At 53.4% G+C, this 15,202-nt stretch overlaps 4 protein-coding genes across 4 annotated transcripts; 3 read left to right on the plus strand and 1 right to left on the minus strand.

The window, feature by feature from the left end:
- Window positions 1-1,130: 1,130 nt before the first annotated feature.
- On the plus strand, window positions 1,131-2,425 carry MYCFIDRAFT_171523 (uncharacterized protein; the record flags this gene model as incomplete). The annotated part of the gene is made up of 8 exons (XM_007924989.1): window positions 1,131-1,149; window positions 1,179-1,279; window positions 1,345-1,674; window positions 1,716-1,731; window positions 1,757-1,815; window positions 1,844-2,063; window positions 2,087-2,258; window positions 2,311-2,425. 8 exons carry the CDS (start codon window positions 1,131-1,133, stop codon window positions 2,423-2,425), a joined length of 1,032 nt encoding a protein of 343 aa, XP_007923180.1.
- A 488-nt stretch (window positions 2,426-2,913) lies between these two features.
- Window positions 2,914-6,156, plus strand: MYCFIDRAFT_52898 (uncharacterized protein). The gene is made up of 3 exons (XM_007924381.1): window positions 2,914-3,319; window positions 3,370-3,679; window positions 3,730-6,156. Exons 1-3 carry the CDS (start codon window positions 3,121-3,123, stop codon window positions 5,906-5,908), a joined length of 2,688 nt encoding a protein of 895 aa, XP_007922572.1. The 5' UTR covers window positions 2,914-3,120; the 3' UTR covers window positions 5,909-6,156.
- A 1,492-nt stretch (window positions 6,157-7,648) lies between these two features.
- On the minus strand, window positions 7,649-8,695 carry MYCFIDRAFT_88491 (uncharacterized protein; the record flags this gene model as incomplete). Its single annotated transcript, XM_007924990.1, has 1 exon — window positions 7,649-8,695. The coding sequence occupies one exon, from the start codon at window positions 8,693-8,695 to the stop codon at window positions 8,030-8,032; it is 666 nt and encodes a 221-aa protein (XP_007923181.1). The 3' UTR covers window positions 7,649-8,029.
- Window positions 8,696-8,987: 292 nt separating this feature from the next.
- Window positions 8,988-15,007, plus strand: MYCFIDRAFT_213937 (uncharacterized protein; the record flags this gene model as incomplete). Its single annotated transcript, XM_007924991.1, has 4 exons — window positions 8,988-9,022; window positions 9,211-9,752; window positions 10,557-14,776; window positions 14,834-15,007. The coding sequence occupies 4 exons, from the start codon at window positions 8,988-8,990 to the stop codon at window positions 14,858-14,860; spliced, it is 4,824 nt and encodes a 1,607-aa protein (XP_007923182.1). The 3' UTR covers window positions 14,861-15,007.
- Window positions 15,008-15,202: the final 195 nt, after the last annotated feature.

Below are 15,202 nucleotides of genomic sequence, written 5' to 3' on the forward strand. Positions count from 1 at the left end.
TGGCGACAATGGAGGCAAGTGAGGAGGATTCTTTGAGGCTGCACGGGCAGAAGACAGCAAATGCTCACGCTTGAATAAGGGGAGGTGCGGAAGAAGCTGGTGGTGCGGTGCGGAAGAATTCGGCTGGGGGCAGGCAGGATGCGGGAGAAGCTTGGTCGGCCAAGCAATGCCAATTGCTTCTTGGGCGAAAGCGATCGACACGACGAGTGAGATGATGTCGACGACTTGATGCCGGGCAGCGAATTGCGTCGGTCGAGATGCACGTGGGCGTGGGTGTGGGTGTGGGTGTGGGTGTGGCGGGCTCGTGGCAGCAAGACAAGGCGGTATGCGATTGCGGCGGACGGGATCTCCAACACGACTGGGACGACACTTACCCAATTGATCCTCCAAAACCTGTTCGGTGCACTGGTGTGGCGTGGAGGGAGGGAAGGAGGGAGAGATGAAGCAGCGCAGGCGAGAGGTATGGATATGTGTTTGGCATTTCTTCCACCCGTCCCACTCCCACCTTGGCCTTGTGCTTAAGTTAGCTGCAATTATACGCAGACTCCACCTCTCCCTTTCCAAGCCGCCGTGCCCTCCCTCACCCACCCTCTGCAATAGCCTGGACAGTCTTCGGCTCTCACCCCAAGCTATTCTGTCTGCTCCCCGTTGTTTCCCTGCCCTCACACTCAGAGTCTCAGACCCTCACCTCGCTGCCCCGTTGACACGCCTCGGCTAGTTCTACGGCACAAAACAACCAGCGACATCATTGATGACTTGGATTACGTCTTGCCTTGTTCCAGCCGTCGTCACGTCGGTGATGCTCGTCGCCACACAACGCCAAGTGATGCCCATCACTTCTTCATCGTCTTCAGACGCTATTCGATTCTACGTGGAGTCCGTCGCCGTCTCCACCTGTGCTCGGCCATACAGAAGCACGGCGAAGATAATTTGCCCGTCGCACATCTCCGACCCCCTGCACCAATCCCACAGCACCGTCCCTCCCCCAGTCTGGCCATCTGCAAGTCGTCTGCGGCTAGCATTTAAACTTGCAGCTTGCCTGCCTTGACTCCACGCCACACCTACCCGGCGCTCGTCTCGCTGAGAAGGCCCGCATTCTCATTTGCCAACTGAATCTCGCAACGTCGACAATGACTTCAGCGCTCTGCAGTGCCGTGAGATTGCCGTGCAGCTCTAAGCGACGAACCGCAACGCTGACTGCGAGCTTATTCACTCTCTGCCAATTGGACGAAGCTGCAGCGTCGAATACGTGGAGTCATTCTCACATGTCACTTCCTCTGTTCTGCCTTATCGCTGCAACGCAACACGCTGCATGCGCCGCTGCTCATGCTTATTTGTGTTTAGCTCTCAGCCTCTCCTTGCTGCTGCATTTCCGCGCTGCTCTCGCTTGGCTACAAACAGCATCATGTCACCGTCCGTCTCCATTCCTCTCGGTCATCTGAGCGCATGCATCATCAACTCGATAGCTTCGCGACCCTCCCACAACTGATCGCTTTCCTTGGCCGTGAGTCACCAATTGTCGGCCAATTGCTCGGCCGAGCTCATCGCATGCTGCTTTCTCGACACCACCGGACGAAATCGGGTCGTCTGAAAGCTGACGAAAGGCTAAACGTGCGCGGAATTGACCCCAGGAAGCCGGCCGATATCGGGACCATTTTCAAATTTTGTCCTTCTGTGCACGAAGGAGAACGGCGGCAGGTTGAAACGATAGAAAGCACGCTACTGGCAATAGTCCCTTTCACATGCAAAGTCCCAGGTCGCCTCGAGAAGACCCAGCTATACCGTGGACGTGAAAGAGCTTGGCTGAGAAGTGCCGTGGCCGCGAGCCTGCTCGGGCAACGAGACCGGTTGCGGGAGTCTTCTGGGAGCTCTTCACAATAATGGTACATACCGACGCTCGAGAGGCCATCTGCTCTGCATATTATACCCGCACAGAATCAGAATCGCTCTCGATGCAAAGCGCACAAGTGAGAACGTTTGTTTGATACATAGTCTCTTACTGTATGACCATGATGACCCCGGTCATATGTCTCCGGTCCGAACACCCTCGCAGCCGAGTAGGCGTGATATTGACACACCGGCACAGAACGGAATGAAAGTCAGGTGCATGGTATTTCACATTTCATGTCTTCATTGATGGCTGTAACTGAAGTATCCATGTTTGCCTGCGACTGGAAACAGTCTCTGACGGCTGAGCGGCATGGCAATGCTTCACCAGCTACACAGTGTGGCTCATATCGGATTCCTTGTAGTCCGACGTTGCTGTTATACAAGAGATTGGCTAAGTCGTCCAATTAGACACCATTTCAGCCAAAAACATGATAAATATTACGTACCGGCGTGGGACGCACATCTGAAGTATCAGCGGAGATGGTACAAGAGACAAGACATCATGGGACCTTCAGTCCTCCTGCATCTAAGTTAGCAGATGCTCAGCCCACACGAGTAGCTGCGAAATCAATGCTGAGGTCCGCTCATGCTCATGATCAAGCGTAGAACACGAGTTACCGCATGTACCGTCTCGCAAGATGTGCGCGTGTAGGGAAAGCGGGCGCTCTTGAGTCTCGCATGACACAGGCAGAACGATGCTTTGTAGATGGTGTACTTACCATGGCGTCGTCGTCCTGGAAGTCATCATCGTCCTCCTCATCCTCGTCGTCCTCGTCCATGTTCTTGGCGGCTTCTGCGAAGTCGATGTTCTTGCCGCGAGTGCGTGATCCGACAATGTTCTCCGTGTCGATCTCTTCCATGTTGTCCTCGTCGGCCTCTTCTGGCTCTCCTGCACCATCCTGTCAGTACTTGTGCGCTGCTGGTATTTATGCGATTCGGTATTACCCTCGGCCTGGAGTGGAATTAGCTTCGCTCTGGCACGGAAAAGACATTGCTCTTCTGACCTCTTCCTCGGAGTTGCTGTCATCGTCGTCCTCGTCCATGGGCTCAGCGGCTGGAGCCTTGCCCTTGCCCTTCTCGACTCCAGCATCCATTGGGATAGCGGCAGCCTTTGCACCTCCGTCGGCAGTCGGGTCTTGAACAGAGTTGCTCATATTGCTGTAGCTGATGCGAGATCTGGAATGGGATTCGATGTGTTTCAGGACGGATATCGTTTTGCAATAGTGTGCGATGCGATGTTTTGAAAAACGGTTAAGAACAAACAAGAGCTGGTTGCTTGGTTGTTTTACCGCCGGCGGGCTTGGCCGAGAACGCGAACACGAGGAAGTCGCGACGCGACGCGTCCTCCTCAACTTCTACCACTCGCTTGGTGTTGAACAACGACCACAGATACCAAGCAATATGGCGACACTGAGAGGGAGACCCGCTCGTGAGTTGTGAAAAAGAGACATCGGTCACAATTTTCTGATTACATGGTAGATGCACCGGGCCCAACATATTTCAGCTATACGCCGAATGGGAAGCACTTAGTGACAGCAGGCTTGAACGGAGCAGTACGAATCTTCGATCATGGCTCCGACGACGAGCCTGCCATCATCGATGTGCCTACAGAGAATCATCTTGCGGCAGTGGCTGCCAATGGATTCTTCATTATCGGCTCTGAATCTGGCGAGGTCACGAAGTACAGCTTGGTTACCAAGCGGATGGAGGAAATTCTGGTACGCTGCACGGCACCTGTTCGTGATCTCGCACTTTCTCCAGATGGACAATGGGTTGCAGTAGCGAGCGAGTAGGTCTACTCACTGAACTTCGAATCGCAGAGAAAGCTAATACATCCAGCGAACACGATGTGAAAATTGTCAACACTAGTGATATGAGCAGAGTCATCTTCCTGGGAGAGCACTTGCGATCTGTGAAGCAAGTCGCATTCGATCGAAGTGGGACGACGTTAGCAGCATCTTGCACCGACGGCATAATCTACATGTATTCCATCAGCTCGGAAGAACCTCAGTTGATCAAGCGCGTTGATGGCCTGATCGGGATGGTGCAATCGGATTCTGAGGAGAGCATTCGAGCGATCTGGCACCCTGACGGGAGCGCTCTTGCTCTCCCGACCTCAAGCAGAGAAATGCAGGTTCTGTCGCGAAGCGATTGGTCCAAGCACAAGATCTTCTCGGGCGGCCACAAGGCGCAAGTCACCGCGGCGGCATGGTCTCCCAATGGTGCATTGCTTGTCACTGCCGACCTAGACAAAAGCTTGGTTCTGTGGGATAGCAAGACCCAGAAAGTCTTGAAGACGTTTGACGATGTTCGTGATCCGATTCTGGACATTCATTGGCATCCAAAAGACAACGTGCTTTCCTACACCAACAACAATGGCGAGCTATTCATTCGGGAAGATTTTGTGCCGGATGCCCATATTCGCCTCCTCCGGGCCGGTCTACAGCAGGCTCCGCTCAACGGTGCAGCTTTAACAGAAGTGTCTGGCAACGCGCGTAAGGCATGGACGACTGGAGGCAAACAGCATGGAAATGGGAGAAGTGCCGAAGAAGATTACCTGGACGATCTACTTGGTGCAGACGCAATGGCCCCCGACATGATGTCCGAGACTGGCGATAACTTCATCGAGGACGATGACGGAGCCGGCTACGCTGAAGAACCCAACCGGTATGGCAAGAGAAACGCAGAGCCTCTAGACGCACCGGCGACCAAACGACGTGCTGCCTACAGCACATGGCAGCCGCAGGTACACGATGCATTCCAGCCTGGCAGCACGCCGTGGAAAGGTAACCGACGATACCTCTGCCTCAATCTTACTGGCTTTGTCTGGACCGTGAACCAAGACACACATCATACTGTGACTGTTGAGTTCTATGACCGACAAGCACATCGCGATTTCCACTTCACAGACCCTTTCCGTTACGATAAAGCTTGTCTGAATGAGAAGGGATCTCTCTTCTCCTGCTCACCAGCAAGAGACCATCCGTCCGTCATCTACTATCGGCCACACGAGACTTGGACGACCCGCGTAGATTGGCGCACTGAATTGCCTCCTGGCGAAGAAGTGACATCACTTTCGTTGAGCGACACTTGTGTAGTCGCGACGACTTCTGCTGGTTACGTACGCGTATACAGTCTTTTCGGCTTGCCTCTTAAGGTGTATCGTCAAAAGTCCACTCCTGCTGTGACTTGCGCAAGCTGGAGGGACTACATCATCACAATTGGAAATGGACCCGTTGGGGGTGACGGTACCACTCGTTTGCTCTACACGATCGAAAACGTGAAAAGAGATGAGACATATCAAAGCGAAGACATTGTCCCTCTCACAGAAGGGACCGAGCTACGATCTGTGTTCTTCAGCGACAACGGCGATCCTTGCATATACGATAGCGATGGTGTTCTTCTGGTCTTGCAGCATTGGAGGACGCCGAGCCAGGCCAAATGGATACCACTTCTTGACACACGAACGCTGGATCGACTGGCTGGGGGCAAGAAGGAAGAGAGCTACTGGCCGGTCGCAGTAGCAAATGATCGCTTCCATTGCATCATTCTCAAAGGCGGAGAGCAATATCCATACTTCCCGCGGCCCTTGCTGTCCGATTTCGAATTCAGAATCCCCATCGCAGCACCTGTGCCCGACGAGACCGATGATGACAAAGAGCTTGCTCATCAACGAGGTCTCGAAGAACAATACGTTCGATCATCGATCATGTACTCGCTCATGCGCGACCTCGTGGATAACACAAATGCCACCAGTGCGCAGAAGGTACAAGTTGGCAGCATGGAACGAGAAGTCGATAAAGCACTGCTGCAACTCCTGGCCGCCGAGTGTAGAGCAGGCGACGAGCACGGCATGAAAGCGCTGGAGATTGCTTCGCTCCTGAAGGACCGGACGGGCAAGATGTTGGAAGCTGCTGGAAAAGTTGCGCAAAGGTTCGATCGTGATGTACTCAACGAGAAGATCAACGAGTTGGCAGAGCGTCGACTGGTAGGTTTGAGGGACGATGACGACTTTTGAGGGCAAATATGTTCGGCCGAGAGACTCGGCATTTAAGGCCGTACGACGCGATCATGATCAGCGTTACGGTAACAAAGATGGTGTTGTATGGGACGGCATAAGGTGTGAGGCGACGGATCCCATGTGGCAGCTTCGGACTGAGCTCCAAGCGCGCGTTTTCGGCTTGGCTTTTCTCTGAACAACACGTATGCAGTTGAATCGTACAGAAACAGTTCACGAAACGACTCCGCCCGAGAGGTTGCAGATACAAGAAGTTTCCTCCTGATCCCCGGCGAATCATACCTCCAATTATACATGAGCAGCAAACAAAATGGGGTCGCACAGAGACCCAATCTCGCAAATGCTTGGGCCGTTCACGACATCGGAACGCAGCATCGCGATATGTCAAGGCAGGCATGTCATGTCGAACGCCTCGCGGAAGGCGGAATGTCCAGGATGCCGTTTTGTCAGCCTCGAACTATTGCTTCCCTACTTGCCAGCGTCACACAAGTGCGCTTGGAAAGGACGGCATAGAAGCGGATTCGTTGACAGGATGGTGTTGCCTGCAGAGTACAGCTGTTGAGGCTTTGTCTTGTTCGACCGCCCAGCTCCACTTGAGGCCACTACTCGCGCTGTGCTCCTACTAGCTTTGGACAAGACGAGCCTTTGTGCCTGGGAATCAACACAATCTGGTTGTTTCTCTCGCAACGGACTTACGAATAGGAGATAGTGTACCCGACCAGCGGTCAGAAATGCCCTCGAAAGTATCAGTATAAGGCAATATCGACTGCAAGTGTGAGGGTGGAATCGTTCCGTGCAAGGCGATGGTCCAAACAATGTGGCTGACAGGTGTCCCTGTGCTACCTTAAGCACTAGATTGTCACAGCGCAGGCAGCACGGCCAGGTAAGGTGACATCTCAGGGCTTTCACAAGGCGGCTCCCCTCTTGCAGCGACAGTGCCACCTGAACTGAAGGCAGCCGAGGGCCGCATGGCGTCGTATAAAAGTGCTGCTGTGATTGCTAGCGCATCTTTCCCTTCTTGCCCAACTTCACGAGCCCGATATCAGACATATTAACCTTTTACCCAATCTGCTGCTCTGATACAGCACTGGGCACACCAGAAACGCAACAACGACCTCCAACGTCATTCTTGTGACCACCACCAGGGCGAAAAATTCTCAATTCCCGCGAACACACCAAGCACCTTCTCCGATGGATCTAATGCAGCTTCGCACAGGAGGTCTCGGCGTGCCGCTTCACAACGCCTTCGATGTCGGATACGATGGATGTAGTCTCGCAGACTGGTTCAATGGCTACAACAACGGCTTCGTGAATGGCACTCAGTATACTTGGCAACAGCTTCAACAGCTCATGTATCTACATGCCATGTCGCAGGCTCCTAGAGGCCGAAGATACTGGAATAGGTGGGCTGGAGGATTCGGTGGTGGTGGGGCGAACCCGTGAGTAATTGCCCTCTTTCCCTGGCACGCGGTCGAGAGGCTTGCTGATAGTGGATACAGGTGGATGGGTGTGGGAGGCGGCTTTGCAGGTGGAATGGGTATGATGATGGGGTCGCCTTATGGGTTTATGGCGCCGGGGATGTGGTAATGCCGAAGACAGCAATGGCAGTGGAGATGGTTGAAGCTGAACCTTGCGATATGAAGGACGATTATTTGACTGGCGTTTCTTTTCGGCTTGCCTAAACAGAGGCAAATGGGCGCTGGACGGCGTTGGGAGACGGGTGATTACTTTGGTGTTTTTCGACAAGATTGATAGCCTCATGAGGCCACCCGGGTCATGATGATGTATATGTATCTGTAGCTTTCATCAGTACTACGATACTGGTTGCGATATTCAATTCATCGCCTTCTCTCCTACGATTCTGCTACACCTCTCCCAACCCCTCTCTCACGCGTCAATCCGTTCAGCGACCATATGCCACCCTTCGACACCCCTTTCTCGGGCTTGCTGCGAGGTCTGAACACAGCATTGGTCATCTGCGTTCTGCCTCGCGGCAGGAGGCATGATGTTGCATCGCGGTCGCCCCTTTGAGGTCTCATGCACCTCGCCTCAAGATACCACGAATCTCCGGGGAGAGAACCGTTTCCACATTGCCATCATCTCCATCGCCAGAAAACCCTCTCACTCTCTCGCCCTCACATCCCCCCCGCCCTCATCATCCGGATCTTTCCAAAAAGCCTTCTCCACAGCCCTCGTCCTGATCTCCCAAATATCCTCACTAGACCCATGCTCCGCCTTCCGCCTCTCATCCCTCTTCTGATAAAAATTCTTAATCTCCTCTTCCCGCTCATGATCCGGTAATGTGCGCGTCCTCATGCAAAACCAAAAAGCGCCCCATTGTTCCGAACAGCTCTTGATATGCCCGTATCTGTAAATGTCGTTGAATTTTCCTCCGAGGGATTGGCAGTAGTATGCTTGGTCGAATTGTTGTCGACACGACATTGTTCTGGGATAGACTGCTTCGGGGGAGATATCGAGACCTCCGTCTGGGAGGAGGCGGGAGTGTTGTTTCGGGATTGCCTTTGCTTTTACTTGTGCTGACGGCGCGCTTCTTTGATCTGATGAGGGAGTTTCTGAAGCCTCGAAGGCTTTTATCAGGTCGTTCAATTCCGCATCGTCATCGTGTCCGCGAGATGTCTTGTGTTCAGTTTGAGCTGGTCCTGGGCGACCGAAGATTCGTAGTCGCTGCTCTTCTGTAAGAGCTACATTGCTTTGAGATGTCGATGGAGTGTCAGACTTGGACTGCTCATGGTTGCTATCAGAGCCGAAGAGCCCAAACCAGCCCATGTTCGATAATGCAACAATGTTTGAGAATGAATGCGACAGACGCGAAGATGTCCGCAAGCTTCGCCTGCTTCGGACTTTACTCGGCTTTTTATAGGATCGTTGGCAGCTGTATTCCTTCACCATCAACGCGATGTCGGATATATCACAGAGCAGCTGATACTGTAGCGAGGCTTTCCGAGATATAAAGGCGGCTTCTGCATATATACCGCATCAGCCCATGTTCGCCGAGCATCGTATCTGCGCTCCTGGTCCTTCTTGGCGAAGACCATGTTGCCGATCTCAATCCCTCATCATGCATCCCAACCCATCTCCCTTCTCACCAATGCTGTGAGACCGAGTTGAAGATCCAGTCTTAACACAGCCTTGATGAGAATGCCAGTCCGACTCGCCAACTACGCCGACCTCGTTCCCGCCTCCAAATGTCTCGCGGCAGCATTCAAAGACGAACACATGTAGATCTCCTCGTACCCCTTTCGACCACGACACGTGACTTTGCTAATATATCATGATCACAGGTTCGGAATCTACATGCATCCCCATAGAAACCAATACCCAGACGACATGTACTTAGAATTCCTCAAAATGGCAAGAAGCGCCTACTTCTCAGGACCAGACAGTTATGTGCTAGTCTCATACGAAGACAGCACTGAAGCAATCACTGGCCTCGCACACTGGCGAAGACTTCGAGCAAACTCGCCAAAACAAAGCTGGTATCGAAGTTCAATCAAATCCGCAGTCGATTGGTACAACTATCTCGAATCCTTCATTTACCCCAATCGAGCCGCGGATCCAGAAAGTCTCGGTGTGTTAGGACGATTAGGACCTTTTGCCGTTCCTTTCTGGACGGGGTCGAGAGCTGAGGTGTATGATTTGACGCTTTTGGGCGTGGATTCCAAGTTTGGCGGGAGAGGTTATGGTCGGGAGTTGGTTCGGTGGGGATTTGAGAGGGCGAAGGAGGAAGGTGTGGGATGCTCGGTGATAGCGAGTGAAGGGAAGGAGGGATTTTATCAGAGTTGTGGGTATGATGTTTTGGCGGGGAATGTGAGGGATTATGGAGGTATGGAGAATCCGTGTAATGAGAATGATATTCCAGGGGGAGCAGTGTTGTTTTGGGATAATGGGAGAGAGGTAGATGTGGCTGGAAAATGATCAATGAGTTTCTCATTCTCTGGCCTATGTTCAGAAGCTCTGGGTCCTTCGACATGGGAAGCATTGCAGAAACGTGACAAGTCCCCTCGCAGCCTGCAGCATGCGTTCAGTCATCTTCCTCAACCTTTGCCGCATCAGACTGGTTCTTCGCGGACGATCTGTTTATATGCCTTCCACACATGTAGCGAGCGCATCGATCGCAGCCCTGGATGCGGCCGTACATTCTTCATTTGGTATCCATTGTACCCGTTCCATCAGATCGCGTAGGACGCAAACGATTTCATGGTGGTTAAGGGAAAGGAGGGGAGGGAATGGGGGAACGGGGGTGGGGTCGCAACTGGTGACGATGTGGGTTGTGCACATCGGAGCTCGGATGCTGAGATGATCCCTGCTGCTCGATCTCCAGGGCAAAGGACACCAGCCATCCCATATGGCATCTGCGGTTCATGAAGCAGCTTCCATATAATTGCCTACAACTCCACGTGCGAGTATTGCTCCCATATCCGCATTGGACATTGCACTTCCGGTATTTGTAATCGCACGCCAGCTTGCTTGCTCGTCGCCGGAGCATAGCGTCCCGTCGTTGGTGCTGCAAGAGCTCTTCCATCGACCAGCTTGATGCTGTCCACTAGGCAACATGTCAGACACGGGTAATGGCAGCTCTACTACACAAATCCTCCCCCATCTCGGCGCATGCTGATGTCAAATCTAGAACACGCTATTCTGAATCTCAGTCCCGACGAGAAGCGCGCATTCGCCTACCTCTTCCAACAAGCCGACAAGGACCAGCTGGGAGTCGTCACAGGAGAGAACGCCGTCTCCTTCTTCGAGCGCACCAATCTATCGCCAAACGTCCTCGGCGAAATATGGCAGATCGCAGACACGGAGAACCGCGGTTTGCTCACGAAGCCGGGCTTCTGCATGGTCCTCCGGTTGATAGGGCACTACCAGGCTGGCAGAGAGCCCAGCGCTGAGCTTGCATTCAAACCTGCACCAGTACCGCGATTTGAAGGATTGACGATACCTGGAGGCTCATCCGCGCCTGCGACTGTGACTGCTCCTGCGCCAGCGCCAGCAGTAGCGCCCACGAGTCCGAGCTCTGGAGCATTACCAGCGAATGCCTTACAACCACAGCTGTCGGGCCAAGGCCCAATCCGGGTGCCTCCGCTCGACCCAGCCAAGGTCCAGCAGTACTCGGGCTTGTTCGAAAGATCGGGAGCACAAAAGGGTTTGCTTGATGGAGGTACAGCAAAGGCCATCTTCGAAAGAGCAGGCCTCCCCAATGAAGTCTTGGGCAGGATATGGATGGCTGCCGACAGGGAACAGCGCGGTGCATTGGACCAGACGGAATTCATCGTAGCTATGCATCTTTTGACAAGCATGAAGAGTCGGTCAATGACTGCCTTGCCAAATATCCTGCCTCAAGGGCTTTGGGATGCAGCTGCAAGAAGAGCGGCGCCTCCGAGCAGGCAGCCTACTGCTCCACCACCACAAGCCATTCCGAGACAGCTAACCGGACAAGGTGCTGGCCCTCCCCGGACGCAAAGTCCACTCGCACGCCCTCCCAATTATGGAACTCCACAGCCGCTGTCAGCTCAAACCAGCGGTCCTTTGTGGCTTGTCACGCCTGCGGACAAGGCCAAGTTCGACCAATTTTTTAACACAATCGATACGCAAGGCCGAGGTATCATCTCGGGCGAGCAGGCTGTGCAGTTCTTCTCCGACTCTAGACTGCCCGAGGAGACTCTTGCTCAGATCTGGGACCTTTCTGACATCAACAGCGAAGGACAACTTAACAAGGATGAATTTGCGGTCGCCATGTATCTCATTCGACAACAGCGAGCACCGAACGCTGCTCCACTGCCGGCTTTTCTCCCGCCTGCCTTAATACCTCCAAGCTTGCGAAAGCAGACGCAGCAGACTGAATCGACAGCCCCGGCCTTTAACAATGCTGCGCAAGCTCCAAATATGCCAAAATCGGCGGCCGACGACCTTTTCGGACTTGATGAGCCGGCACAAGCCGCGACACAGGCTCCCGTGCTGCAACCACAAGGCACTGGCATGTCTGCTACAAAGGATCCCTTTGCTGGAGGTTCCCCTGCTCCTGGTAGTCCCGCGAGCGCGAGCCCCGCCAGGTTCCCGCCACCAGGACAACAGCCTGGCGGAAGCATGTTCAAACCTTTCATGCCTACATCTGCATTTGGTGCTAGTCTTGCTCAGCAGAACACTGGTAGCTCACTGGCATCGAATCAACCCTCAGCAACACGAGCACCACGGCCAACAGCAAATGATGATCTTCTGGGCGACAATGACACGCATGCCGCAGAAGCCAGCAAGATCACAAATGAGACTTCGGAACTTGGCAACATGAGTACCCAGATCGGCAATCTACGATCGCAAATGGAGCAAACACAGAGTAAAAAGAACGCGAGTCAAGCCGAGCTGATCCAGGCCAATGCTCAGAAACGCGATCTCGAAATACGGCTACACCAGTTCAGGACCCAATACGAGCAGGAGGTACGTGCTGTGAAGGAAATTGAACAGCAGCTGACCGCCTCTCGCGACTCAACGAAAGCGCTCGGCCAGGAGCTCGCTATGCTTGAAGGGACTCACCAGGATCTGCAGACCCAGCATCAGAACGTGTCACAGCAGCTGCAGGCGGATCAGCAAGAGAACGCTAGCCTGAAGCAGCGCATTGCAGAAATAAATGCTGAAGTGGCAAAGCTCAAGCCTGAAATCGAGAAGTTGAAGCTAGATGCCAGACAACAAAAGGGTATGGTCAGTATCAACAAGAAGCAGCTTGCTACGCAGGAAGCTGAGAGAGATCGTTTGCAGGCTGAGAAGGCGGAGCTGCAACGCGAAGCAACCGAGCGCGAGGAGCAAACACGATCAGCTCCCGTTTCCGAGAACGTAGTGCCAGCTTCGACCGTGGTGAGCCCGGCGGGAAGCACCCTGAGCTCCACGAATCCGTTCTTTAGGAAAGCGAGTGATGAGGGAGGTGCTCGAGCTATCAGCCCGCAACAGACAGGCAGTGGTCCGACACCGAGCGCTTTCGATGCTCTGTTTGGTCCGCCTGGCGCATTCGCTCCCTCTGGCCAGACTGTCCCTAGCACAGGCACACCTCCAGCAACAAGCTTCGTCGGGCGTTCGATTCCTGCTGCCGCGCCTGCGGGCATGTCTGACTCTGTTCAGAGCATCTCTTCTGCGGGCCAGCACACGCCTTCCGCGACGCCGCCGCTCTCTGACCAGGCTAAAGATAGTCCAGCTGTCGCTGTGCCTCCCCCACCTCCGGAAGGTGGACAGTTCACATCTTCGCAGCTCCCTGTGATCGATCCAGATAACAAGGACAATGAGACTGATGCAAGTTCTACTAAGGTCTTGCCACCTGCAAGCAGAGCTGGAGGAACAGATACACCGCGTGATGATGCGTTCGCTACTCCCGGGCTTTCGTCCTTGCATGTACCAGGCAGCTTTGCCGAAAATCCACGACCGGAGACTGCTGCCAAAGAAGGCATTCCTGGTGCATTCCCTGAGGACCCTTGGACCTCATCCACAGGAGCACAGGCCTCACAGAATGCGGTTCCTGTTGCGGCAAAGGATGACTTCGACTCTGCGTTCGCGGGCTTTGGCGAGAGCAATAAATCAAAAGATGCAGATCATGATGACCCATTTGCCACCTCCAGCAAAGCGCCCGCGTCTTCTGGATCCGGATCTGAGTTCCCACCAATCCAAAGCCTCGAGCATGACGACGAGGACAGCGATAGCAGCGATGATGATGCCGCGGATCGAGGCTTTGATGACAACTTTACTGCATCATCGCCACCCAGGACCAATGCAGCAGCCGCCACGGCAACTGTTGCTGCTATCGCGCCAGCAGCTGCTGATGTAGGGCATACTACGTCGAGCACTCCTCTCCCACCCCTGGACGCTCAGAGTGCGCCGCCTGCTTACGAGGACAGTAACAAGGCTTCTCATGGCGGCAGTGGAGAAAGGACCGAGGAGAACCAATTTCCTGCGGAATTTGGTGGACTTTTGCCGGCAAGAGAAGTTCCGACAAGTCCTCCACCGCCACATGACACGCCCGCAGCCTTGGCTACGACAGCTTCCAGGGAAGTGGCTCCAGACTCGAGCGTGCAGACTCCTGCCCAGACTCCGCCCGCTACCGCAAGTGGAACGAATCCATTCCCGCAGGCCACAAGTGAGACATCACACACTGCCAACATGAAGACCAAGATTGGAAGAGCTAACCATACCTCAGGTACTACAGCCTCAAGTGCAGCGGCCCCGACTGCGAATAACGCTTTTGATGACTTTGATGCTTTCGATGACCTCGCAGAGGCGAAGGAAGCCGACAAAAGTGGCAGTGATTTCGACTTCGGCCTTGTCGAGAGCAGCAACGAGTTCAACCCAACTTTTGACTCGCCTGCAGCTAGCATGACTACTGGAGCGGCGAGCTCAAATCAGACACCTGTTGCAGCGAATCGCAGCTTGCATCACACAGAAGGCAGTGGTTCGAATGGATACTCCAGCTTTGCTAGCTTCCAGCCCAGTCAGTCAACTGCCGCGGTCGCAAGCTCCAATTCCAGCATACAACAGACGCCGCAGAATGCACAGCATGATTGGGACGCTATCTTCAGTGGTCTCGACAACAGCAAACAGATCGATACATCCTTCGATCGCAGTGATCCGTGGGGCGCTCCAGCCAATGGAGCAGCATCGTCTCCAGAAACGGCTACCTCGGCGCCAAAGTCGATTCCAATTCCGCCACCGCCCACGACCTTCTCGTCGTCGAAAACGCTGCCTTCTCGAGGTGGCGCAATCACTCCAGGGACTGAGCACGATGATCCGATCTTGAAACGTTTGACTGGCATGGGCTATCCTCGTGGCCAGGCACTCGAAGCTCTTGAGCGTTATGACTATGATATAAATAAGGTGGGTTAGTAGTAATTGATTGATTGATGTATGCACATGCTAATTCATAATCAACAGGCTGTCGATCATTTGAGCAGCCGGTAGTTGATAATCCAAAGTCCACGATCCTTCGTCCCCGGGAGGACTAATAATAATAATATTGTTAATAGATAGCATTGTAGATATTGTGTAGTAGAGCGATCGTTCGGAAAATACCTAGCATTCTTTCAAGTAGAATCGTTTAAAAGCTCTTATCCTCTCTAATAGTTACGATCTTAATTAACAAATTATAATATACGATTCTATTGCTTTTCCGAACTATTATACACACTCTCTCCGGCTAAGCAAGGTAGACGTTATTAACTCGAAGAAAGTATATAGATTATAAGCTTAATCTAACTCCTTAGTATCTCCGTCGTATAAACTATAAAAGTCGAATCCCGCTAA

This window comes from Pseudocercospora fijiensis (assembly GCF_000340215.1).
Source record: "Pseudocercospora fijiensis CIRAD86 unplaced genomic scaffold MYCFIscaffold_2, whole genome shotgun sequence".
Taxonomy (NCBI): Eukaryota; Fungi; Ascomycota; class Dothideomycetes; order Mycosphaerellales; family Mycosphaerellaceae; genus Pseudocercospora; species Pseudocercospora fijiensis.